General features: G+C 39.1%; 1 protein-coding gene across 1 annotated transcript; it reads left to right on the forward strand.

Annotated features, from left to right (window-relative positions):
- Positions 1 to 2,581: 2,581 nt before the first annotated feature.
- LOC148408883 (protocadherin alpha-C2-like) lies at positions 2,582 to 21,972 on the forward strand. Its single transcript, XM_088441286.1, has 4 exons — positions 2,582 to 5,368; positions 9,182 to 9,240; positions 12,875 to 12,960; positions 18,704 to 21,972. Exons 1-4 carry the CDS (start codon positions 2,819 to 2,821, stop codon positions 19,015 to 19,017), a joined length of 3,009 nt encoding a protein of 1,002 aa, XP_088297412.1. The 5' UTR covers positions 2,582 to 2,818; the 3' UTR covers positions 19,018 to 21,972.
- Positions 21,973 to 26,268: the final 4,296 nt, after the last annotated feature.

The raw sequence follows: 26,268 nt of genomic DNA on the forward strand, positions 1-26,268 counted from the left end.
AACTTTTGACCCAACCTTTGTAGACTGAAGGAACATGCCACATGGCCGCACTGGGCACTTCATACAGATTTATGTATTTGCTTTAATTGCATACTCTATTTAAAAAGCCATCAAATGTTCCCCTTAACCTCCAGTCTTTTAATTAGCTATGAACTATTACGTGGTTGCCCCTTTATAATGTATTATCCACAACAATCTACATCTATAGATGATGTATCAATATTCCATTATATTGTCACTTGTAAATAGTACAATAGGATTTTTTTTGACAATGTACACGTGCAGTCAGTGACAGGAAAGAAATGGCAACCTTATACAAGTATGACTATATTAGACAAGCAACATTGGTGCAGTATCACCGTGTATAATGAAGGGCATTTGGAAATAACATATTGACAGTTCCATGTGGGGGATGTACATCAAAATTAGGACACACAACTGGAACTGCATCATGCACCAAACTGCGGTTGTCATGGAAACACAGCGTTCAGATCTTATGCAACGGATCCCAAAAAGCTTCCTTCAAGCAGGAAGGAATGCTTAACAATACACCTTTGAACAGGCGACTATTGAATAGGGAGATTTTTTAACAGTAGAACGATAATAATGTGGCTGCCATTTTTAGAGCAACACTGTCCTACATTGAGTGACACATACATGCTACTGCTCTAATTCTGATTTTGCCGGAAATGAAATGTTCCAAATCTGTTTATGTTTCATTTAAACATTGCAAATATACTATAGCTTCCAAGTATCTTGCGGGTGGATGACTGGCAAATAATATGAATCGTCTAAAAGGAATTTACCAGCCACTTTCAGTTCACAATGTCCTGACAAATACAGAAACAGCCAACAGTCACAGATAGAGCACATCATGAAATTAAGGTGATAACTTCATTAAGTACCTGGTGTGACTGTGAAATTTAATTTAATTAATCTAATTAGGTGTACACAACAAGAACAGCTTTTCTCCCTCGTGGCACTGTCCTTGGTGCTGAAAGGAATTTAGCCTCCTACTTCAGGGGGCGTGGCAAAATATTCAAACCAAACACTCAATGGCCATTAGATATAGTACACTTGCACAAACCTATGAAAAACACGCAGAAATGTTGTTTAATTACTATTTACAGAAACATATTGTCAAATTTTCCGCTGAATTTACCGCAGCTCTTGTTCTATATAAGTGAAAGCTGATCAAAATATGGCCAGCAAATGGACCCAATGTTGCAGTCGGCGTATATTAATCAAAGTATACGTCACTTTGACTTCAAATAGCTGCCTATCTAACCTTACATAATCTTTTTTTGCAGCGGAGCACCAGACAAAGAAAATCTGTCAGGTTGTGATGTAACACAGATAGACAACCCCATTCACACCTGTAGGCAAGATAAGCAGTCTCATGCACCATGGGTAATATGTGTGAGAGCATATATTTTTGCATAATGTGATATTTCAGGTTTATTTGAATCATTAGCCATATTTTTTTCTTGCATCTTAAATATAATGAGCTGCATACATTGATAACATATTTAATGGTGATGCAATGCCTCTTTAACACGTATGCAGCCTAATTAGGCTGTTTACGAAATGAACAGCCAGTCTCGGTATAGCAAAACCCTCTATCATGTTTCTCCCTGGCAAATGGACCAGAGGGAACGTGATACTTCTGCTTTCTGGGGTCCACCACGGGCGTTTCCAAAGCGATGATGTGACCTGACAGTCTGGGGTCTACCACTGACAGTGATCCATGTGGAGGGAAGCTTGTGATTGTCAGTGCAATGTTTTCTCCTGCTGCGCCTTGCCCAAATGATCGTCATGCGGCAGGCTGCAGCACAGAATCACAGAATCGCTACCGGCACATTAAGCATCCTTGCGACTACGATGCAGACAATGGGAGACAAACAGAAGCCGGTCAACCAACATGTGCCTGCGTCTCGCGCATTTTCGTTCATCGTGGTAATTGCGCTTTCGCGGACAACACCCCATAGTGGCAGTTGATCAAATGCATTAATTGTATTTTTATATTTTGATTACCTTGAACGACGCCTCTTTGTGCAACACATGCACCGGCCATATATTAAGCCATAATAAAAGTATTTAATATCATTGAATAACGATGTCAGGCAACCAGGTTTAATTTTATAGCAGCTTTAATAATTGGCCGCGCACAAAGCAAGCACTCCCCTGAACCGACATCACATTGGCTCTTTGGGAGGAGAAAGATGGGGGTCGGTGGGGGGGACCCGAGTCTGCGTGCGCGCAAGGGTGGGATGTAGCACTCTAAAAGTCAAGTCATCGGTGTTCATAGTGCTACATTCCGGTTTTTGTTTCCAAAACAAGATCATTGGTGGGGTTTCACATTACAAAAGACAATTAAAATCCCACGTTGATGTTGCAAAGATCAATTTTGTTCCCCCAATTCTAGACGCAATTTAGTGGGTTTGATTGAGCGGCACGGGAACATAGATCTTCATCTTCCAGAAAGACGTTCAGCTGCTTCTCGCGTTTTATTTTGAAAGCGCACCAGGGGGCATTATGGCGAGCTTGACGGATCTCACAGTTCCAGTGGCGAGGAAACACACCCGTCAGCAGCGCGCATTGGAGACGAAAGGGAAAAAAAGCGCATCACGGACAAAGGAAATATGGGTGAGCTGGAGAGAATTTTCCACCGCCGGGTCCAACAATGGATGAGCGACTTGTGTTTCACTCAGCCGGAGTCCATTTAGCTCACCTTAATGAGGTGCTGGGACGCATGGTACTGCAAGCTAAAGAGGCGGAAGGCTGCGTTTAATCCGTCTGCGGATCCTATGAGTTTGCAATGGCTGTTGCGGGGATACGCAACCGGCTAGGGAGCAATGTGCCTTTTTATTATTTTGTGATATTCTCCTTATTTTGTGGCCTTTCGTTTGGACAGTTGCGCTATTCTGTGACGGAAGAACTGGAAAATGGGGCACTGGTCGGCGATCTGGCGCATGACTTGGGGCTGGATATTCGAAAGCTGGCCAGCCGAAAAATCAAGGTAACCTCCAGCAGCAGCAGTAAACGCTACGTGATTGTCAACCCTAAAAATGGCAAATTGCTTGTTAATGAGAGGATCGACAGAGAGGCGCTGTGTGATTTATCCAGCAGCTGCCTCATCAATTTGGAAGTCCTGGTTGAAAATCCTACAGAGGTGCACCATATTGTGGTGGAGATAGTGGATGTCAATGATAATGCACCGCAGTTCCCTCGGGATGAGTATCAAGTTGAGATCACAGAATCCGCTTTACCGGGGTCTCGGTATCCAATCGAAATGGCCCAGGATCCAGATGTTGGCTCCAATTCGGTTCGTATATATCAGCTGAGCACAAATGACCATTTCGCGCTGGTATCCAACAAACCCTCCCTGAATACAAAGCACATCGAGCTTGTGCTCAAAAAGCCCCTTGACCGGGAGCAAACGCCTTACCACCAGTTAATTCTAAGTGCTGTTGATGGCGGGACACCTGAAAAAACGGGCACGGCTATCATTAATGTGCGAGTCCTGGACTCAAATGACAACGTTCCCATGTTTGACAACTCCGTGTACAAGGTGAAACTGTTGGAGAATTCGCCCAAAAACACCCTGGTGATCAAACTGAACGCCACCGATTTGGACGAGGGCACAAACGGAGAGGTGTATTACTCTTTTAGCAGCTACACTCCCGAGAGAGTGAGGCAGATGTTCAGCATGGACACGAACACGGGAGAAATCCGAGTAAGCAGCAATGTTGACTACGAGGAGACCAACTCTTATGAGATGTACATCCAAGCGATGGACAAAGGCCCCGGGGCGGTGGCGGCACACTGTAAGGTGGTGGTGGAAGTGGTGGACGTAAACGACAACGTCCCTCAGATTGTGCTGTCGTCCCTGTCGAGCCCAGTGAGGGAAGACGCCCGCGCTGACACGGTAGTGGCCCTCATTAGCGTCACGGATCGCGACTCGGGCGCCAACAAGCAAGTGACTTTAGAGATCCCAGCGGGCCTTCCTTTCAAGATCAAATCCTTCAGAAACTACTACACCCTGGTTACCTCAGCATTCCTGGACCGCGAGACCACCGATGCCTACAATGTCACTCTGAGTGCCACAGACGGAGGAAACCCCCCTCTTTCCTCTCAGAAGACCATCCAGGTGGACGTGGCCGACGTCAATGACAACCCGCCTCGATTCGAGCAGACGTCATACACGGTCTATGTGACGGAGAACAACGCCCCCGGGGCCTCTTTGTGTACTGTGAAAGCTCAAGATGCAGACATCAAGGAAAACGCACGCATCAGCTACACAGTGCTCAACGACAATAACCACGGCATCCCCGTCACGTCTTATGTGTCCGTGAAGGCCGATACCGGCGAGGCTTATGCCCTGCGAGCCTTTGACTATGAGTCACTTCGAGAGTTTCACTTCCAGGTCAAAGCCCAAGATGGGGGCATTCCTCCGCTTAGTCGCGTCGCCACCGTCTACATCTACATCATGGACCAGAATGACCACGCGCCACTCATTGTCAACCCTCCGGGTAACGGCACGCGCTCCTTGGAGACGGTTCAAAAGAACGCAGATCCGGGCGCCTTGGTGACCAAAGTGGTGGCGTACGACGCGGACGCCGGTCCCAACGCCTGGCTGGTGTATGTGCTGGAGACTGCGACCGACTTGGACCTGTTCAAGGTGCACGAGCACACGGGTGAGATCAGGACCACGCGTAGGATCCTGGAGGACAACTCCACCTCGTTTGCTCTGACAGTCTTGGTGAAAGACCACGGGCAGCCTGCGCTCTCCTCCACCGCCACCATCAATGTTGCCGTCATGGAGGTGCCCCCCAAGGTTGTCCCGGATCCCAAGAGGATCATCAGACCCCACAGTACACTGCTTTTCTCCAACGTGACCCTCTACTTGATTGTCGCTCTGAGTGCCACCACTTTTGTTTTCCTGGTCACCGTAGTGGTGCTAGCCATTGTCCGTTGTCATGCCTACTGCACACAACCAGGCTCCTGCTCCCCTTGCTGTGGCTCACAGAAACCCCCTCCGGACGGCGGGAACAGTAGTGTGAGCGCCGGTGGAGGCGGGGCCATCGGCGGAGCCGCAGGGCAGCCTAATAACAACGTGGTACTCCGGAGGGACCTTAAAGTTGAGCCTCACTACATTGAAGTGCGAGGGAATGGCTCGCTAACAAAGACTTACTGCTACAAGACCTGCTTGACGGCCACCTCTGGCAGTGACACCTTCATGTTCTACAACACAGGAAGGCCCATCAGTGGCACCTGGGGCAGCGGTGCTGACCGCTTCTTCACAAGTGGAAGTGGATTTGTACGCAGGCTGAGCATGCCGGATGCCTCGCTCCAAATCTGCCCTGAGGTATGTGTTATGCATCTGTATTTACTACAAACCTCAAAGTACAGACTCAATGGTGACTGGCTCTGACAAAAGGGTCCTAATGTGTCAAAAAATAAATAGTAAAACTTGAGAAACGTTTTAGGGCTTGGCACCATATCGAATTCATTGGAGAAATTAGTCATTTTAATGAAAAAAATGACAAAATTGGTTTACAGGACATGTTTACAATCGTTACCAACTGCTTAACTCAGTGTATTTTTGACCTATTAGTCGTAATGTGCCTCGTTTGAGGCAAAGCTCATTGGCTAATTTGTTTAAAGCTTTGCTGCGATGGGCTAGCTAGCTAGATGGATAAAAACATGCTAACAATCTCTACTAAACCCTTATTTTCATGCACTAATTACAATTTTAACCTTTTAGCTGCTGGTAAACGAAAAAAAAAGACTTTAAGAGGGTACTTTTAGGAGATGATTGCATTTTTTTTTTGATGAGTTCCAAATTTGTCATTCACACAAAATCCCGACTCTTTTGCCAGAGCGGGTCACAGTTTTAGTCGGGAAGAAGGTGGCGTTGCTTATGCCGCTATTATGAGTTATTTCGTTTTTGAAATTTAATAAAACTTACACCCATTTCAGACACATTTGTATTACTCCCCTCCAGCATGGAAGCCAGCAAGTGAATGTGTGCCGGGCTTCGTTCGTCCCTCATACCGTGCAAGTCTCTCAGCCTAACCCAGCTCAGCACTCACACTGCATTAACGTCACTCCTGATACTTTTCTACATCCCTGTGTGATTTCTGATGATTCAGAGATTTGTGTCTCCATTTGAGGTTGTCATCACATCCACTCTCAGAACGGGTCATGTTGTCTTTACCTCTTTGCACTTGATATCTGACCAAGTGGGCTTGAACTAAGTGTGCATCTGAATGAGACAAGGATTTCACAGTTGGATTGGTGCAGTTGATTGACTCAGTAAAAGTTACTACAAGACTAGTTGTCAAGCAAAATTAAGATCAGGCTTTCTATTCTCGCTAATTTTGCACTGAGGATTTAATCTACAATTATCCATTAAAAAGTGATTACACAAAACACATTTGGAGATTATATTCTCATTGAAAAAATACATTTTCAATGTAATACTTTAAGATTTAGAACTCTTTATTTTTTTTTTTAATAGTACATCAAGTAGGCCTTAATTGTAAAACTCTGACTTGGACATTGACTAAACTTGACTACATTTAGAAGCTAATTCCATCAGCGGTTCCATTTTTTTAAATGAGCAGTCTACAAAATTCACTACTGATTTTCTTGAATCACTGTTTATTTTTGTTTTATGGAATTTTCCTAATCTATTCTCCCCAAAATTATTAAATGCTGAGTCCTTTAAGTAAACATTTAAATGTACAATCTAAGTAAATCTGACCCACTATTTGTTTTTGTAAGCTATAGTAAATATAAATACAAATGTTGCCTGGGGACCTTCACACCATTCATTTTCACTTCTCATTTTCATTGTAGCTGTTCCAGCAACTAACGGTTACTTGGGTTCATTAACTGCTGCTGCTGCTGCAAAAAAAAAAAAAAAAAAAAAAAAAACTTAACACTACTTTCTTAAGGGTAGCGAAGCATATAACAGCTACTAGAACCTCCAAAAGGGGTTTTTGAAAAGTGAGTTGTTGAATTCCAGTTACTATATATATTTTGGGACCTGTGACAGAAATCGCAACTGCTTGATAAGAAAAATATTATCAACTGATTTATTATTGCTATCTACAATTCACATTGTGTCCCAGTATGGAGGTTTCGGGTTTTACATTTGAGGATCTCCATGAAGTGGTGTTACAATTCCATTTCCTTCCGTATTGTGACATATTGAGGAAATGTTTCACTGAGTCAAGTGTAGCAGAGGAAATTTGATTAACCTACCGCCTCTGTTGCTCAGCCCTGCAAATTAGATTTTGGAAAAGAGGCTCTGTCTATGAGCACAAAAAAACTCCCCTATGAATTGTTGTGATAGAACGTCATGTACCATCTTCATTTGCAACGTTTGCGATTTGCCTGTGCAGTTTAATCATTAAGAACTCAAAAAGTCATTTTTGAGGTCCAATGTTGCATCCCTGTCGACTAGCCAAGTTTAGGAGTAGGAGTCATAATGTGTAAAGCTACTCAAACTGAATAGTCGAGTATGATAAAAACGCCACACAAAATGAACAACCATTATTAAAGAATCTCATTAAGTTAATGTCCACGAAATATAAAGGCCTGAGTCATCTAAAAATATATGTGAATTTTATGGAATCTACAATTGACAGGATACGTTTGAAAAAGTTAGTTGAGACTGAATATGCAAATTTAGAAATAAGAGCAGCCCCAACATACTTTTAACATAACATCGACATGCTCGGATTGTCAGAATACTGCACCAACACAACAGTAACATGCCCGTGCAGTTGCTAGAGGAGAATGTCCCTTGAAATTTAAGTACTAAATTATTAACTTTTGGTCATGAAGTTCTATTTTTTTTTTTTTTTTTACTATTTCAGTAATAAAATAATAGATTACCTTTGGTACTAACCTACTAAAGTAATCAATTACTTCAGCTACTAAAGTACTACAGTAATTACTTTAGATATTTATTTACTAACTTCACTACTTTTGCACCTAAAGTGATAGATTACTTATTACTTAAGTTGGTACCAGCCATTTTCAGACCTTTCAGTGCTTAAAGGGACACTGTGTAAGATTTAGACCGTTTTTTTGGGTTTTTTTTTTTTTTATTGCGGACAGCAGGAGGTGCTGAATTTACCATTGTCCGTCGCTATAACAAACATGGCGGCTTCTGGAGAGGTGCCACCCCCCATGTAATATATTTTAATGATAACTAGACTCACGATTATATTTAAAACATATTGTTTGTCGTTAGGAACTTCTTTAATTGCAAGTTTTTAAAATGTATTATCATTTAATTGATTTGTTTTTAAATGAAAAATTATCAAAATCTTACACAGCCTCCCTTTAAAGAGTCTCAAAATGGCTGAATATGGCTAACTAAACACTTCAAAAAAAATACAAAATATAAAAACAAGTTCCCAGAATTGAAAGTCTGGACTCTTAAAAAAATAAAATATGTCCTGGGAAATGATTGATTTAAATATGTGCCTAAAGAACTAGATTTTAACAATCAAGGCGTTTGTAGACAACTCGCCTTGTGAGTTTCAGAAGTTGGTACAAAGAAAGATTATTTCATCCTTTCCGACATATTAACATCACATTAAATTCTACCTTTTCGAGTGCCGAGGACCTGAGACATACTGTATTGGTATCACCGAATCCCGTAGTAGCCCTCTTCAGACCAGAGGCAAAGGGTGTGGTTACAAGGGCTCTTGCTTATTAGTTTTATGGGCAATAATTCACCGCAAATCTGCTGGGAATATTACATTCACATCACAACATCACTAACAACCAGAAGATGCCCATCTCTCGTTTACAGCACTTTGTAGGGGTGGAAAAAAAAAAAAAATCCAAAAGTCAATCACTAACCTTATTTAGCACATTCGCGTGCTTTAGCATCTGCGCTCCCATGGATATCAATATGTATGCCGTGTGTGTGTGTGCGTGTGTCTGGGTGTTTGTGCGCTCTGATCACATCCAGAGCAGGGATATGTATCATTATTAATTGATGAATCTGTAGCTTGCCCCGGCTCTGCACTGTATGAGATTGAACTAAACTCTCTTTGGTGTCCTCTCTCTCTCTCTCTCTCTCTACGCATGTCTCTCGACCACCTCTCTTTATCTCCCTCTCATCTACTTTCCCGCTCACCTCTTGCACGCTCAGCCAAAAGCCCCAAACGCTGACTGGCGATATTCTGCATCTTTGAGGGCCGGGGTGCAGAGGTAAGTTAACTGTTTTGCAATTCAGACTGACACTCCCTTTTTGTCTCAATCCACCAATTCATTTCCTAAGCAGCTTACGCTTGTGTTATCACGCTATGAACTACAAAATAACAGAAAACAGCCATCTAAAGACTGCAAACAAGAAAGTGCCTCTGTCAGGATCAAATACTTGACCCTCAGAATCTCTTTTAGCCCAGAACCCCTCAAACTCCTTGAAGGCATCTCTCATCAGTAAATGCAGTGGACTTTCTCTGCAGTGTAACATTATATAGGCCATTTACATTCTGAGCATCACATCCCCCTGTTCCAGTCTTTTAAGCAGGAAGCATGAAGGACAAATGAGTTGTGACCTTTTGCAGATTAGCTGATGTACGCACACGTCAGTGTCCGCACGTACAACTGCTCTGCACGCACTGTGTTTATTTATACGCTTTTTTTTCTGGAGGTGTGAAGTTGTTAACACAGACAACATAGGGCATTTCATACAGCAGTTATACTCGCTGGTACAATATCTGTACAATATCAGGACACTTTGCAATAGCGCATAAAGGATGTAATAACGCACGGAAGCCTTGAACATTGGTATTCACGGGAAGTTGAAAAAAAAGTGGAATTTTTTGACCACAAAAACATGTGCAAAACAAAAACGTTTTAGTTGACCAAAAAATTATTGTAGTGTAGCATAGCCAAATTATATGAGCTAACATTCACATTTCACATTTAACAATTGAAACAAATCACTTTCAAAGAACACATTAAAAAGGCATAGCCATATGTTTTATGTGGGTTACAGATTGATTTATACCGGGATATGAAAAGAAAACATATTTCAACATCATTCAACATCTGAAAATGTCTAAGGGGTCGCAAATTCTTCCATATGAAACTTTCATCAATGTCTTAATACATTTTACTTTGTATAACAGGTTACAAAGCGTACTGAAAAAGAACAAGGTGTTCTCCAACCTGTGTTGACATGATTTTTTTGTATTTTTTTAGCATGCTGAAGAATTAATATTCTGGGAGGATTTAAAAGCTTAGTCAAGTGGATATCGATGAAATAATGAATAAAATGTGAGGCTCAATACTCAATGTTGGTTACAACAGCTTTTAAATGATTTGAATCATTTTTGCTTATCAACTGCAACAAATCCCAACGCTAGATTAATTAAATGCAAGTAGACTAACAATATTCCGTGTGTTGTAGCAACATCAATCTCATTTTAATTAGGTGGTCTTTTTTCCAAAACGTTTTCAACAAACACATTCCTAAGATTGCAGTTTGGAGTTTACATAAGGTCCGAATTTAGAAGGGAACATTTCCCATCTTTGTCTGAGTAATGAAGGAATTTTTATGGAAGCATGGATCTCATTAGCAACAAACACGCATTTTGAATACAACCCGAGCTGTTTTCATCCCTGCCCGGCCCTTGAATTTTGTAATAATCAGGTTACGAAAAGATGGAAAAATATATGTAATCAAATGCTGCGCTAATGTGATATGAGGACAGCTGCAACTTCAGACTAATGAGGGTTTTTTTTTCCTCCTTCCACTTGCCTCTCCTTTTACTGAATTTTCATAATTTCACGCTAACAATGCTGACTGCTCTTTTGCACACTCTTCAGCGCCATCCAAGTACACTTTAATTAGAAATTAGTGTTAATTTCTATGGTGTGGATGTATCCTAATGTGCATCATGTCACCAGTGACTGTAACATGATGTGGATTAACACAAACCATCACTGCAATTTGCCGCCGCCGTCTCGAAAATGTCATAGCCTGTCATGTTCATGGACAGAGGAGATGCTCTCGTTAACACTTAACCCCAACACAGGCATACTGTAATACGCTACTCTTTACACATTTTGCATCTAGTACCAAATTCACTGACCCACATTTCTGGAATAATCTGGAGGAGGGGAAAAAAGACGGCAGTTTTGTTGGTGTTCTACCCTGTCACGGTAACGCAGCATTTTAGCAAGTAAAAGGATAACATTCAAGCTCCTCAGAGTGAACATAGGAATTTTGTATTCAGGGCTCCTCCAGCCCCAACATAAGTGTTGCACATAAGAGATTCTGGATATACTGCATTGCAGAGGGCCCTGAAAGATAAGGTCCACTTTTCCGATAACTTTACTAATTATGCCGGTGCCAAAGAGAAATGTCAGCCAAAGTATGACGCTCCATGCAGACCTGACTATATTGTGTACTAAGTGTGGATTTGCTGGAACTCAAGTGCTGTTCTTGTTTCTTTTTGGAAGATTTTTTTAGGGGTGTCAGATTAACAGATTACAATCATAGTCAAAGCATTGTTTTTTTTTTGTTTTTTGTTTTTTGTTTTTTTCAAATCACATTAATTCCATTTTTAATCTATAACGTGATGCTTTCTGGCTGCTTTTTAAATGTAAGGGGGGGTGGGAAAGGGGGGTGCTTGCTGCTCTAAAAACCACATCATCCTTCTCGTTATATATGTAATATCAACAGCGGCCAGAGGCGGCGCCAAAAAAAAAACAAAGATCAAGCACAAACGTATGAACTGTTAAACTAACTCATCTCCAAAACATTATTTCGGGTGCAGCCCACACGGCCCGGTACCAGTTGATCCGCGGACCGGTACCGGTGGTCGGGGACCACTGATGAGCAGGACACTGCTTGGCTGTCATTGTGTTTGGCATAACCTGATTTGTCGTTGGGTCAATGATTGCTAAATTTAACTTAAAAAACACACCAACGGCACCTTTCAAAAGCTAAAATCATATGCGTTCTATGTAAGACGGATCTTGCTTCCACATCAATGCGAAGCACCCAGTGTCAATTAAACCCCCACATTTAAGCACGTTTGTGGGCAACTGACAAAAGTAAACAGCGTCATTCATTCTGATTGTTGAAACGAAAATTTGCAATACTTGGGACTCGTCTCAAATAAAGGTAAATGGTTCCAATTATCCATCCATTTTCTAGAGCCGCTTATCCTCACAGGGGTTGCAGACTTGCTGGTCTCTATCCCAGCTTTGGGCAGTAGGAGGGGGGTACCCTGAAATGGTGGCCAGCCAATTGCAGGGCACAAAGAGACAAACAACAATTCACACAGCCATTTACAACTAAGGACAGTTAACCTATTCTTCATCAAGATTGACCTATTTTTTTCCAGAAAAACAGGATAATCAATAAATCTTTTAATGATAACACATATTTCCTACAATATTTACTACCAACTAACCCATTGGATAAAACATTGAAATGTAAAATCTGTGAGGCATAATGCTTTGTGCTTTAGCAAAACCATACGCCATGAAAAAGTTACCGAAAGCAATGGAACATACAAAAAAATTGCCCGAAGCTGTGCCATCACGAGTAAATTATTCCTGTATCCCAGCAGTTTGCACATGTACTGTAGTAACATTTAAAGGCATTTGGCCTTTTCAGTTGTCACACCATGCTCATCAGTAATGATAATTATGGCAGTCTAAACGCCTTGAAACATGCACATATTTCAAAACACCACTATTTTGTGTAGACTCATGGCCATGATCAAGTAACACTGTTTCATGGAAATAAAATGCATATCTGTTCTTTTAGTCATTGTCATTTAAAAATGTGCATGCCTTTCACTTTTGCGGTTTTTCATTTCAGTTCAGTCCACATGGAGGAGGCCTCTGTGATGCAGGGAGCCCAGGGCATGCTGGTCCAGAACTGGCCCACTGTGTCTAGCGCTGCAGGTGAGACAATATGGTGGTGACCAGTGGTTACCTGAAACTGCCTAATATTAAATGAATGAGGAAATAATTAATTACTTTAGGTAATTAAATTCTAAAATAATCAATTACTCTGTACAATAAAGTATCCATTGCTTAACTTACTTTAGTACTTCAGTACCTACAGTAATTGTTTCTTTTCATATTTATTACTGAAAATAATCAATTACTGTAGAATCTATTCTTTTAAAAGTAAGTGGTTACTTAATTACCTATTGTAATGTTTTACTTTTAGACTTTTTTTTAATCTAATAATGATATATTCATTAATTATTTAAATCGTCAGGTATTTTTAGACAATCCAGCTAAAACACTTAAAAAAATGGGGAAAAATTTTGAAAAAAAATTATGTCAGTACTTGAGATCTAATGATTGGACTCATTTAACTCATTCACTGCCAACTCAGCTAACTCATTCACTGCGAGCCCAGTAAAATGGATCCTTGACGTCAATAGCCGTTATTGGCAGTGAATGAGTTTATTCTTACCTGAATTGGGAAATTAAGTCATTTAATGCAAGTAATACATTTTTATTTTTTGATACGGTATGTTAATTGCCAGTGACATACAGTGTCAAGTAGTATAGCATTCACTTCCTGTCAGGTAAAAAATTAACATTGATATGTGTATAGCCATCAATGGGAGTGAAATTAATTTTGCATATTGTTGGATTGAAAAGATGCAATCGAGTGAAAACTAAGAATCATAATTATTATTAATCCATCTTTATATACTATAATACACAGAAAAATTGCTGAGGTCAATGTCAAATTCATACAGGTATATTTTATATTTGTTTAGTCTCAGCGAACTCGAAATGCATTTGCAAAAAAATAATGCTAAAAATATGTCTTCAACCTGAACTATAATGAATTTCTTTTCCATTCGGTCTGTTTATGGTGGTGTTTGATTTAGTAGGCCTGTGTCAGATGTATGTGCTCGTACATATTTTAAGACTGCTTGTTAAAAATAGTACTTGTCCTAAAAAAATCTATTGTAGTAAAATGTTTTGAATTGAATAGATAAACAGCCTTTAATTATCTTTAGTATATTAAATGTACCAATGCAATGTGGGGTTAGCTGGACCACCAAAAACCTGAGACTCGTTTTGAAGCTCCCATCAACAACTGCTGCATAGAGATTTCAACAGATGTTTTTTATTATTTTTTTTCCCTTCTTAATCCCAATAGGAAATGATGTGCACTGCGTTGGTGGTAAAGTTGAACATCTGCGGCAATAGAAGCAACGTAAATAGTGCTGACCTCAAACATGACCTGCGCTTCATTATTTACACACACTGGCTTGGCGCTAATGACTTAGAAACAGCTTTTGTTGGCTCCAAAAGAGGATTTTTGATGCTATTTTTTGTCCACTGTGATCTGTTTAACGCCTGCTTTCGCCTATTACATATTGATTTCCTGTCTGATATTAGGAAATAGAGCATAGGGAGTCCAGTGAGACATTTCATCACTGGTATAAAATGCCTGGCTGTAGAAAGTGTATTTATGTGTGTGGGTGTATGTTTTTTTGTTTTTTTTCTCTTGGGAAAGATTGTTAGAGATGTTGATGCCAGATTCTGTCCTTGTTAAAGGGAAATATGCTTCGGTCGGCCATGCAAATCCTTAAACGTTGTCTTGAAAAAAAGAGTCTGCACATTTTGTGAATTAGGAGTGCATTGTTGCATGAGGAGACTTTTGTTAGTGGTGGTTCAGTGCGGAGGCATATTCATGCACCGGCTTGCAGGTTGATTCTTTTTAATATGCATCAAAAGGCAAAGCTTTTTTTTTCAGAAAAGTCTGCAGTGAATTGTTATCGTGATGAATTTGCCCAACAATGTGTGATGAATTTTAATTGCAGCCTCCTCAAAATTGTGTTTATGTAAGTGGCCCAGTGGCCCAAAAGAGGAGACATTTGTCTAATGTCATGAAGACGATGACAAAAGAGACTGCGGTGAAAAAAGAGACCTCTTAATATTGGAAGTAATTTAGGAGCGGAAGAGCTAAGGAGAGGTACAAAGGGGGGGGGGGGGGGGGGGGGTGAGAAAGGTTAAGAGGATTGGCAAGTTCCTGCAGTAGTGTTGTTGCTAGGGAACACCATGTGACTTGTTGCCTGGCAACACTGTCTAACGGAGAGATTGCTGCAGCAGCCGCACCCTCCATCAGCAGGGAGTGGGTGAAGGCTGTTCCCATGGCAACAGGCCATACCTCTGAATGGAAGAATTAGGGACCAGGAGAACGATGGAGCGGTGTCAAGGAGCGATGCCAGGGAAGAAAATAAAAAGGAAACCGTGTTTTGGAAAAATCTCATGACATCCTTTACTGACACGTTATGATGTAATATGCATGACAAAGAAGGTTTGTTTAGGACAGAAATGATGGAGAGAGGAGCAAACTGTAAGCCTGTTTCAAAAGTAGGCTGAATATGAGGCTTCGAGGCTTCAATCTACCTCTCCATCGATACCAGGTGTCATGGCAACCACCTTAAGGACTCATGCAGCCCATCTTAGCTGCAGCTTCTCCTTAATCCATTTCTGACATCTCTTTCCTGCAAAATATAGGGAAGCATAAACAGTGGAAGAGTTACATATACTCGGTTAAGCACACGCAGCAATATATCTTATTCATACATGTGCTTGGATGCTGACAAGATTTGTTACAGTCACAACTTGGAAACACAGACGTCTCAAAACACTAACATTCACTTGATTAAAGTCGACATTTTGCCACTTGACATTTTGCCTCAGTTGGTCAAGCATTAGAATATCAATTGCAGCAGACACATCAAGGGGATATTGCTGATGTAGCTGCAGGAACAGAAGAATTACAGTTTTGTGGTCTTTCCCATGGTAATACAAGGTAAAATTTTACTATTGACTAATGTTACACAGCAGCACTCAAGAAAGAGGTTTTGAGGCACATGAACATTTAAAATAATAAATATAATTTCTCTCTCTCTCTCTCTCTCTCTCTCTCTCTCTCTCTCTCTCTCTCTCATTGAGCTATTGTGCTATTGAGAGTTGAGTTATTGTTTGAGTTATTATTGTTATTACTTTGGGTATTACTATATTGTGATTGAAAAAGTTTTAAAATGTCATCACTTGAGGGTGTGCCTTATAATCCAGTGCGCCATATATATGGAAAAAAAATAAAAATATGTCATTAATTGAGGGTGCGCCTTATAATCCAGTGCGCTTTATAGTGCGGAAAATAGGGTATTCAAAAAATAAAGCTTTCATATACCACTTTTTTGCATAAAAAATCTGATGTTTTGACCTGCGGATAATAGTTCAATGTGGCTCAATAAGGAGATTTTTCTTCCTTAAAAAGTAATTTTAAGTACTGTTAATTGCGATAATTGTAACAAGGCATTTGGTCATATGAAAACGTTCATCACAGATTTAAATGTATGTTTGTTTTTGAAGAGATGATGAAAGATGATGCGTTTAAATACAGTATCTGTAATCTGTTATGTACTTAAAAGTAAAGCAGAAAAGATCATTTTCCTTTCGTCCATTGTTTTAAAAATCGCTCTCCCTTGGCCATTAAATAGCAGTAGAAATAGACCTCAAAAATTTTAAATGCTAGTGCCTCTTGCATGGATTAATAGCTGGATTAAATGCACACCGCCAAATGTCATAATCCTCAAAAACAGAGCGGCATTACAGTATTACAGGACTTCCTCGACTAATAGTGAGATAAAATCATCTAATCTGACACTGATGTATCATTAACATGCTCATTTACATGGAGTCATTAACTTACTTGCTCATATACATGTGTTGTCTTTTTTTTTTCTCTTCATCAGTCATTTATTTTTAGATTATGAGCTTTGTTTTTGTTATTCCAATAATGACTTGATTTTTCATCAAAAACATCAGCAAAAAGTCATGATCTGTCTTTCTTTGATTTTTTTTAATTTTTTTTTTATTATGGGATTGGTTTTTGTAGCGGGTTTTTGTCTCCCATTATCTTCCGTTTAGGTAATCGTGTCACCTGGTTCTTGTGTCTTGTCCAGGTGTTTCTGAGTGTCTTGTTAGTGCCTTGTATAAAGTTCCCAGCTTTCATTTGCTTCTTGTTGGTCGATGTGTTAGCCATTCCTTTTTATCTGTCCTTGTAGTACTGTTCATTGTATATTTGGTTTCTTTTAATAATTTATTTCCTCTTTTCGTTTGTGCTTTGTGTGTCTCTTGGATAATACTTTATTTGGTATAAAATACCTGCCACTCCTCCTTGTATTTGCAGTCCTCAACCTTCCAATTCTTGAACCGTGTTTATGTGAATAATGGTGATGGTACAAATTGGTGTCTGCTATTGTTAAGATACTTTCTGTAACAATGTTTTGACTTGTCAACAATGTCAAGTTGTCTTCGGCCGGCCGCTGGTCCAAGCGCGCGCATATAATTGACTTGATGAACTCGTTAAAAACGTGGACCGAGATTTGTACCAGACCATGTGTAACGCCACACTTCCCAGAGGGAGAGTAGTTGAAACCATTTCAGCATTCCAGTAATGTCATAAATAGCCTACAAAGTAAAATCAAAAAGAATCTTTTGGCAAGGGCCTGTTTGATCTAAATAAAATCCTGCCGGAAAGTAGGTCAGAGCAGAGAGAGGGAGAACTGGTGTGGGCTTGAGAGCACCGTGTCTGCAATGCCGCCCCCCGCCCCCATCTTCTTTACTGCTTTGCTTCTCGCTGTCTACATCTCACTGGATCTCATCTAACATTCCCTTTCCTTTTTCATTCGTGCCTTTGTGACCTTTTGAACTCACTATCTAATGTTTGCTGTGTGTAAATGATTCTATTTTTCTATGTGTTTCTGTTCAAGAATTAACTGAGCATCCCAATCATTTCAACAAGCTTCCAAACAAAATTGGCTGTATTGTTTTTATGCAGAGATTGATGCGACATACCAAGAAAATGACAGGACTTCGCAGTAGTCATCTGTTATAATACCGGGACATAAATAGTTTAACTTTCTCCCAGGAAAATGTGTTTGAGCATGGAATTTTCCAGGCCTATTTCAGGGTGATTGATTCATGTTGGATGGGTGGATGGATGGATGATTAGATTTGATTCATTGATGGATGGATGGGTGGATGGATTAGGGTTAGGATATGATACATTGATTGCTATATGATACATTGATAGGATTGATACATGATGGATTTATGGATTGATTGATTAGTATTGATACATGATACATTGATAGGATTGATACATGATGGATTTATGGGTCGATTAATTAGTATTGATACATGATACATTGATACGTGATACATTGATAGGGTTGATACATGATACATTGATAGGATTGATACATGATACATTGATAGTACTGATACATGATGGATTTATGGATCCATTGATTAGTATTGATACATGATACAATGATTGATACATGATGGATTTATGGATCAATTGATTAGTATTAGATACAATGATTGATACATGATACATTGATAGGATTGATACATGATGGATTTATGGATCGATCGATTGATTAGTATGGATACATGATGGCTGGATGGATGATGGATTGAGGAAAACACCTGGCCTTGTACACTTAAACAGAGACTATAGATACCAGGATACCATCAAAATTATTTTACAGACATTTTTGGTATGATGATTCCAGCTTTATTGTAGCATGCAATGATCATGATATCATGCATGCAACTGATCTGACGTCATGTTTTCATATCCGCATAGATGGGGAGGGTGGTGGAGAGCTCTCCCCTCCAGTGGGCGCTGGTGTCAACAGCAACAGCTGGCACTTCCGATACGGAGCCGGACAAAGCTACTGCCCGCCGCAGGGCCTGAAGCCTGGCGAGATTCCTCCCGAAGCCTTCATCATTCCCGGATCCCCGGCCATCATTTCTATCCGCCATGACCCCGGCCCCGTTGACGATAAAGGGGACTTCATAAGCTTCGGAAAGAAGGAGGAAGCCAAGAAGAAGAAAAAGAAGAAGAAGGATAAGAAAGATAAGAAGGAGAAAGGAAAGGATGACGGAGGAGATGATTAAAAAGGGTGAATTTAAGATGCCACCCTGATTAGCGGGCCAGAAAAAAAAAAACAAAAGCCAAATCAATATGAATGAGGGAGTCTCTTTGCAGCACATGCATTACAGTACGTCCTATATTTACATCATACAGATGCCAATTTGCTTATTAGGCCCTAAGCTCTTTGCACAAAGCAAATGTGCTCACCAAATGCTCCTCTCTTCTACGGCATTTGACCTTCAGCTTTGACCAGTAATAGCTAATTCTAGTCAACTACTTTCGAAAGGTGTTTTATGAGATTGGTATAGCCTGCGAGTTTAACCACCCTCCCCAGTTTATATAATGAAAATCAAAATGATGTTAAAAAAAAAAACGATTTGTATTTGATTGTTTTCAGCAAAGGATGTCTATGCTGGCACCTGAGAAAAAAAAAAAATCTTATCTTCTTCATACTGCTTCATTTAGATATAAAGTGAAAGCCAAACTTAAATGTAGGACATTTTTCAACAGTATTAAGTAGATATCATAGAAAGTCAGCAAATGTGTTTTTTTCTATAAAAATATGAAAACAAAAAGAAATAACTGACATGCAGACTTTGAGATAATTAACAGATGATAATAAAGTGGCTGAGACAAGCAAGACATCAACAAAGAAATACCGCAATCTGTCAGTTATAACAATTCCAAGGTAAAGGACCTTCACTAGGTTGCACCAACTGTATGAGGTCTGTTAACGTCACAGATTGTATGAAATTTACTACACTTAATTATGCTACTGTGTATTTATTAAGAGACATTCTGAAGTGCTAGCCAATTTTAGCACTACAACATTAACTAAAATTAGCCAATCAGAAAACCAGAATCAGTATGCTCCACGGTTGAATTCACTGTAAGGAAATTTGATTCATGGTTTATCAATAATCCATTTAAGATCATCTTACAGGTTTTTGTATTTTTTCTTGTTCCATCCTCTTCAAATTCCAACTCTGCTGACCATTGTCTAAAACAAGCCAATATTTCAAAGTTGAGTTTGCATTTATTCTATTGGCTGTTTAGCCCATTGGTGGTCCATTTTTGGGACATTTACTCTCCAAAGGGGGGAAAAAAAATAACAATTCGATGACATTGACCACGTTTAAAAAAATTACAAATTTAGATTGTCTTGGGCAAATTAAACATTGGTTGATGCAAATTAGAAAATATAAAAGATGATAGCATTTCTTCCAGTCATTTAGAAGTACAGTATGTTGTAAATTACAATCACATACTTTCATTTTCATTTGCACCAGCTTTACTGTTGGCTTAACTATTACGTTGTTGCCTCTTGTACTCTTGTGACGCAGTGTAACATGCAGCTGACGCAACCGCCACCTGACCTTTGCCTCTTTTCTTGGGATACACTACAAATCAAACGGGTAATCCAGATGTGCAACCTCAAAATCAAGAGAGACGCACATTATTACCGTAAACAGCGACTACCCAACATAAATCTCTTTTTTTCTCAGTGCAACCTACAAAACTGTCAAATATGCACCCTATTCTTGAATCTCCAAGTCTGAGGATCAAAATGATCATTCTGAAGTATATTCCGAGGCTATAAAGCAGGAACATTGTCTGTTCAAGCCTGATCCCTCTTCTTCTGTCTCTGAATGTTAAGTAGATGTTCTTCAAGCTCATCAGCACCGCTTCCATTGCTTCAGTGCTTGTAGGACATGCTTGCCTCTCCCCTCAACCCGAATCCACATAGTCGGGAATAACATCTGTAAAGTCATCGCCCTGAAATGGACTGTGCAGTCATGTCATGTTGTTGCATATTCATAAACAGAGGACACTGTGCTACCTAATGTTGAACATAACATTCACATCATTCCCTTATTAGGTCATCAGAGGAAGTTGTGTTGAATACGTGTGTCTGATCCATTGCAATGTGTTACTGAAATGTTGGAAATTGGAAGTTTTTTCCCATTAGGACCAATAAGAATTTGAAAATAAGCAAAACAAACAAAAAATTGCTTGATTACTGCAAAGAAGCAGTATTTTTTTTAAATTATTAGCTGTTTTGCTAGTGTATAAAAAAAATGTATAAAAGATTGACTTTATTTTACCCTTACTTGAGGAATCTTGGTCTTGCATGGAAGAAAATGTGTAGTTTGAGCTGAAGGCGATGCGACTGGATGTGTTTCATCTCTTTTCTGGAAGTAACCTATTTCCAGTCACAGCTGTAGGCTCCAAACCAACCGTGCTCACGTTTCCTTGCCCCCGCCCGTTTGTCAGGTGTACTTCTGTGCTGTCAGATCACCAATTGTTTGCATGTTATAAGCAAAGGAAACAGATATTATTCAAATACTATATATACCTATACTTTTTTTTTTCCACTGAGAAATGTGTATTGGGAACCCAAAAACCTGAAAACACATTCATGTACACAACACAATAAAAAACAATTCTGCAATTGTGGCAAAACCTAAAAGTATCACATTTTTTTAATCCTGTAAAAACGGCATTGGATTGTCTATATATTCATTATGCTATTGTGTTATGCTATAAAATACCTTTTTTTTGCATATGGTTTCATTGGTAAGAAATTTGACCCTTAAACCTGTGTTAACCTTTGAAATGATCGAACAAACACTTGTGAACTCATGTGCGCACCTTCCATAACTATTCCTTGCTTAATGAAGAAAAAAAAAAGGTTGAAAAATGAAGACCAAAAAAAAATCTAAAACAGATAAAATGTAAAAAAAAAAAAAATCAAGTTGATGTATACTCTGCTTGTGTATAGTGAATATTTGTCAGTCACTGGGTGTGACAGTGGGTGGCACATGCTTGTCGACTGTTACAGTGCAGATTTCTTCATGAACTTATTTTGTACACCTGCTTATTGTTAAAGGTGATAATAGTGGTTTTAATGAGTTCATCAACCTGGTAATGTGTTTTGTTAATAAGTCACAAATAAAGTTTTTCTTAAATATCTCAAACTTTGTTTTTACTTGACTACCGATTGTGGTGAAACTCAGATGTGCTCATGGACTCATCATTTCTGTTTGTTGCATAGAATTAGTATTTCTGTTGATTTCTGAGATGTCCTACTGTGTGAGTGGTCAATGAACGCAACCTCCAGTCAGTTGCATGAGTACAGTATTAGCTTTCTTTTGCTTTTCTACCTGGCTTTCAATCATTGAAAGCATTTTTCTTCAAAACTTTGCTCATAGACGCGAGAATCAGTTTGCACAGTGTGCCACATTGGGAACTGACCATGATTTCCCATAATTCTTCAACACGGAAGTTGTTCGAGTTCCAGTATTATGTGAATGTGAAAGTAAACTGTTTGAAATCCTTTTCAATCAATTGATCATATGAATCTCGATGACAGCTGTGTGATTGACATACGCATAGCCAATTAGCTTGCTGGATTAAAAAAGAAATGGTTGTAAAAATCAGGAAAAAAATGGAGCAGTATTCGAGACACATGACTGAAAATCAGGACTTTCTTCATTAAAACGGGATGTCTAGTCAGATTTCACAAAATGGTACGAAGACAATACTTTTTAGGGTTTAACTATTAAAATAAATGGAAATCTGCAGCACACATTAAATATAAGCATTTTATTTCTTTATACAAATTACATTTTCATAATAACATTAGAAACAAGCAATTGTTATTCTGTAACAACATATTTAAAAGATTATGACCTTCAATTTTGAATGAATAAGCTTCTCAATCAAAATAATCAATTTTAAAAGCATTGCGTTCAAATAAAGCATCAGCGTGTGCATATCAATACAAACGGGTGGTTATTCAAGGACTCTCGTACTCACATGGGAGACTAATCCTCTTCTCTATTTGAACAATGGGGTTTCATGTTAATTACTGTCTGTCAGGGGGCGTCTACTGCATGAAGTGTGTGCGTGGTGGGCGCCCTCTGCATGTAGACTGAAGAACATTCCTTGCTTTTATGTTACTGCATTGATGTTCCTTAGCGACAGCACAAGAAGCCATTTCATTTGCAATGCTGCCATCTACTGGTGTTTATTAGTGTTTTACTGAAACGCCGGAATGTATATATCCTTCTTTAATGTGAAACTATAATTTCAAAATCATTTAAGAGGCACTTCTGTGTTCAAATTACATTTTCACCCTTGTGCCTAGACAGAATCAGTCAATGCTGTGCAGAGCCAGTTTATTTATTTGAGTCCACTATTGTGTGCATTTTGTCTCAAAATTACAACAAAGTTAATTGCATCCCACCCAAACACACTGGAAATAATCAGAAAGGCCAGGATGTCATCTACTGAGCACACTAGGACTTGGTAAAGTAGCTCCAATGAGTCAAAAGATATACTGTAGACCAAAATGCAAACGTCCACTGCAGTAGACATAAATAAATGGCCCGGGTCTCGGGATGATACATGAAAGAAAGAGGCAAACAAACAAAAATTGAATGCATAGCCGATTTCTCTTAGGGAGAACAAGCTTTTAGGATGATTAATTGTGATCCACGTAAACAATTACAGCGAGTAAACTTTAACAGTACACAGTTGTACCCTGGAAATTATGCCAGGCTAAACATTTTCAGTGTTATATTATTACTGTATGTGTTCACCTTGGGGCTAAGGAACAATCTTCCATGCACCAAGGAAGCCTCATTATCCCCCACATCGGCAGTAATAGAATATGAAGGAGCTATAATGAAGACAACACACAAAGGCATCCTATAAAACCTTGTTCGGCAGTGCAGACTGTTTTTTTATCATCTAGGTGACAGGAGAAATAACTGCTAACAAAGTCTAAGAAATTGAGTGGGTGCAGGGTTGAAGTATCGATTGGTGGACGAATAGGAATGAAAAAATGAAAAATTGTTTTCTCATTTGTTTTTAACGGATCTAGTTTGTAATCTTTTACCTTCTTGCTATAACTATTAGTTTCAATCAGTCATTTTTGTTAATAAAACATTGCCCATCATACCAATCTCAGATTTTTTAAAATGATGTTTTCGAAAAATCTTTTCCAGTTTAGTTTGGCAAAGAGCTTTTCTATGGCTCACTACATGCAGTAAACATCATCATTATTGTTAACGTTTGCTGTGGCTTCAGTCAAAACCAGATGCGTTGCATTGATGTAGTAAGCTAAACCTGAGCTGCTTTTGTCATAAGCCATCACTACTTTGTGAGCCATACTCAATAAGTATGCATATCATTGTACCTTTATTATAGTAGCCCATACTCCTCAATTTTTACGTCTTCTACTCTTTGAAGTGCTCTCCCCCTCATAACAGGAGCCTATCAAGTTATGGCAACCTCAATGACAGCCAATCAGTGTCCACTTCAGGGTGTGCTTGTGTTACAACATCCAACTATTCAACCACAACAAGCATGAAAACAAATATAATCAGCATATAAAAAGCATGACGTTAGAGAATACAAATATACAAATAAATAAATACATACATACATACATAACGCTTTAACTATGACTATGACACCCATACTTAAAATGGTCATTAATATTTTTTTGTACTTGTTTATATTTGTTAATTATGAAGGCATTTGCCATTATTTTTGAAAGGTAATTTAGACACGGTCCCTACCCTACTGAGTCACACACTCTCCCTCTCTCTCTCTCTCTCTCTCTCTCTCTCTCTCTCTCTCTCTCTCTCTCTCTCTCTCTCTCTCTCCCTCTCTCTCTCTCTCCCCACAAATCTCCACCCAGCTGTAGATCAGGATGCTGGGAGGTGAGAGGACTGTGATGGAATTAATAGAGAGGAAGTGAAAGAGAACGAAGGAGACACAAGCCACTGGAGACCAAGGGGGTGCTGGAGGGCAGCATGCAGTAGGATCGAGACGATGACGCGAGCAAAGAGCAGTCCCAACATAAAGTCAGGGAATATTAAATTCAGAAATGACTTGGTCTGATCAATTCACGTTGCAGGAGTGGACAACTGTAAAGTCCTCTGACTTAGAATTCTTTTCATGGTCACACGTCGAGGACTCTGGAGGACACCGAAGAGAAATTACAAACTTAAATCTTCATAAATGGACATCAATCAGGTATGATGATGAAGCCAAATTTGCTATTTTTATTAAAAAACAATTCTGTGTTGTTGTGTTGAACTATGGACTTGACTCCGCAAAGAGCAGTTTTACAGCTACATAACCTTTCCTTGGTTATTCACTGACAGCACATACATGTCACTTCATTGAGTTCAAGTAACGGCCATCTAAATTAATAGTCCCTACAGGGATAACTGACTACGTGTTGTTTCTGCAGTTTTGACATGTCTGGATGGCAGTCAGTGATGAAGATGAAGAGGAGGGTGAGAGGAGCCTTGTCACAATGTATTTGGGTGAAAGTTATGACATGTATATCAACTCTTGCAAGCGCATTTTCTGTTTACATGTTTTTTGTTGTTTTTTTTTTTTTCACTGACAAAGCCCTGCTTGCATGCAAACAGTTGTGAGAGGTTATCCTTTTGAAGGCTGCTAGTAAGATCGAGACAGCTGTGATTTTTAAACGTTTTGGGAAGCACCATGTGCACCCCCATATGCCCGATAGGAATTTAATGCAGTGTGTGTTTCTTTTGAAATTTCCATATATTCTTGTTTTCTCAGTTTAGACATTTGACATATTGAAATGTTTATCCATCATCAAATGCTGGAAATGTGCATGCCAAGTGATAATCAAGTAAATTGATTGATAAAATGATGCCACATTTACATAATTTAGGTTTAGAATCTTTCAGAATGTATTGCAAAAAAAAAAAAAAAATATATATATATATATATATATATATATATATATATATATATATATATATATATAAGGTGTCGTGTGATGGGTGGTGTCGTGGCATGATGATAAGGTGTCATGCACAAATTGTAAAATATCTATGATATGTTATTTCACATTAAATTTACAATATTTATATGAATAGAAGTATTTATCTCAGATTCTATACTGTTGGCAACATTGTAGGCCTACTTCCAGGATAAATTCAATGTTGCATGCAAGCAGCCAACCATGAAGGCAAGCAAGTGTTCCATAAGGGCTACATGAATGCCAGTAGTTTAATTCGCCAATAAATTATTCTGTTTGGTATCAAGCACAACATGAAGAACTATGCATTATTCTGAAATGCTAATCTGGCATTAATCTAATTTCTTCAATAACTCTGACTAGATTTCCATGTTCCATCATTTAAAAGATCAAAAAAATGAGAATATGCAGTACTGTGGCTGTACCTGTTAAACCATCATTAAAATGCTTTATTTTATAA

Source organism: Hippichthys cyanospilos, chromosome 18 (assembly GCF_059441005.1).
Source record: "Hippichthys cyanospilos isolate Australia breed blue-spotted pipefish chromosome 18, RoL_Hcya_1.0, whole genome shotgun sequence".
Classification (NCBI taxonomy): domain Eukaryota; kingdom Metazoa; phylum Chordata; class Actinopteri; order Syngnathiformes; family Syngnathidae; genus Hippichthys; species Hippichthys cyanospilos.

Bases quoted from the DNA above. Each gene is read 5' to 3' on its own strand.
- LOC148408883 (XM_088441286.1), top strand. From the start codon at position 2,819: ATGGCTGTTGCGGGGATACGCAACCGGCTAGGGAGCAATGTGCCTTTT. The intron at 5,369-9,181 runs GTATGTGTTATG...TTGCACGCTCAG, and splicing joins CGCTCCAAATCTGCCCTGAG to CCAAAAGCCCCAAACGCTGA. The intron at 12,961-18,703 runs GTGAGACAATAT...ATATCCGCATAG, and splicing joins CACTGTGTCTAGCGCTGCAG to ATGGGGAGGGTGGTGGAGAG.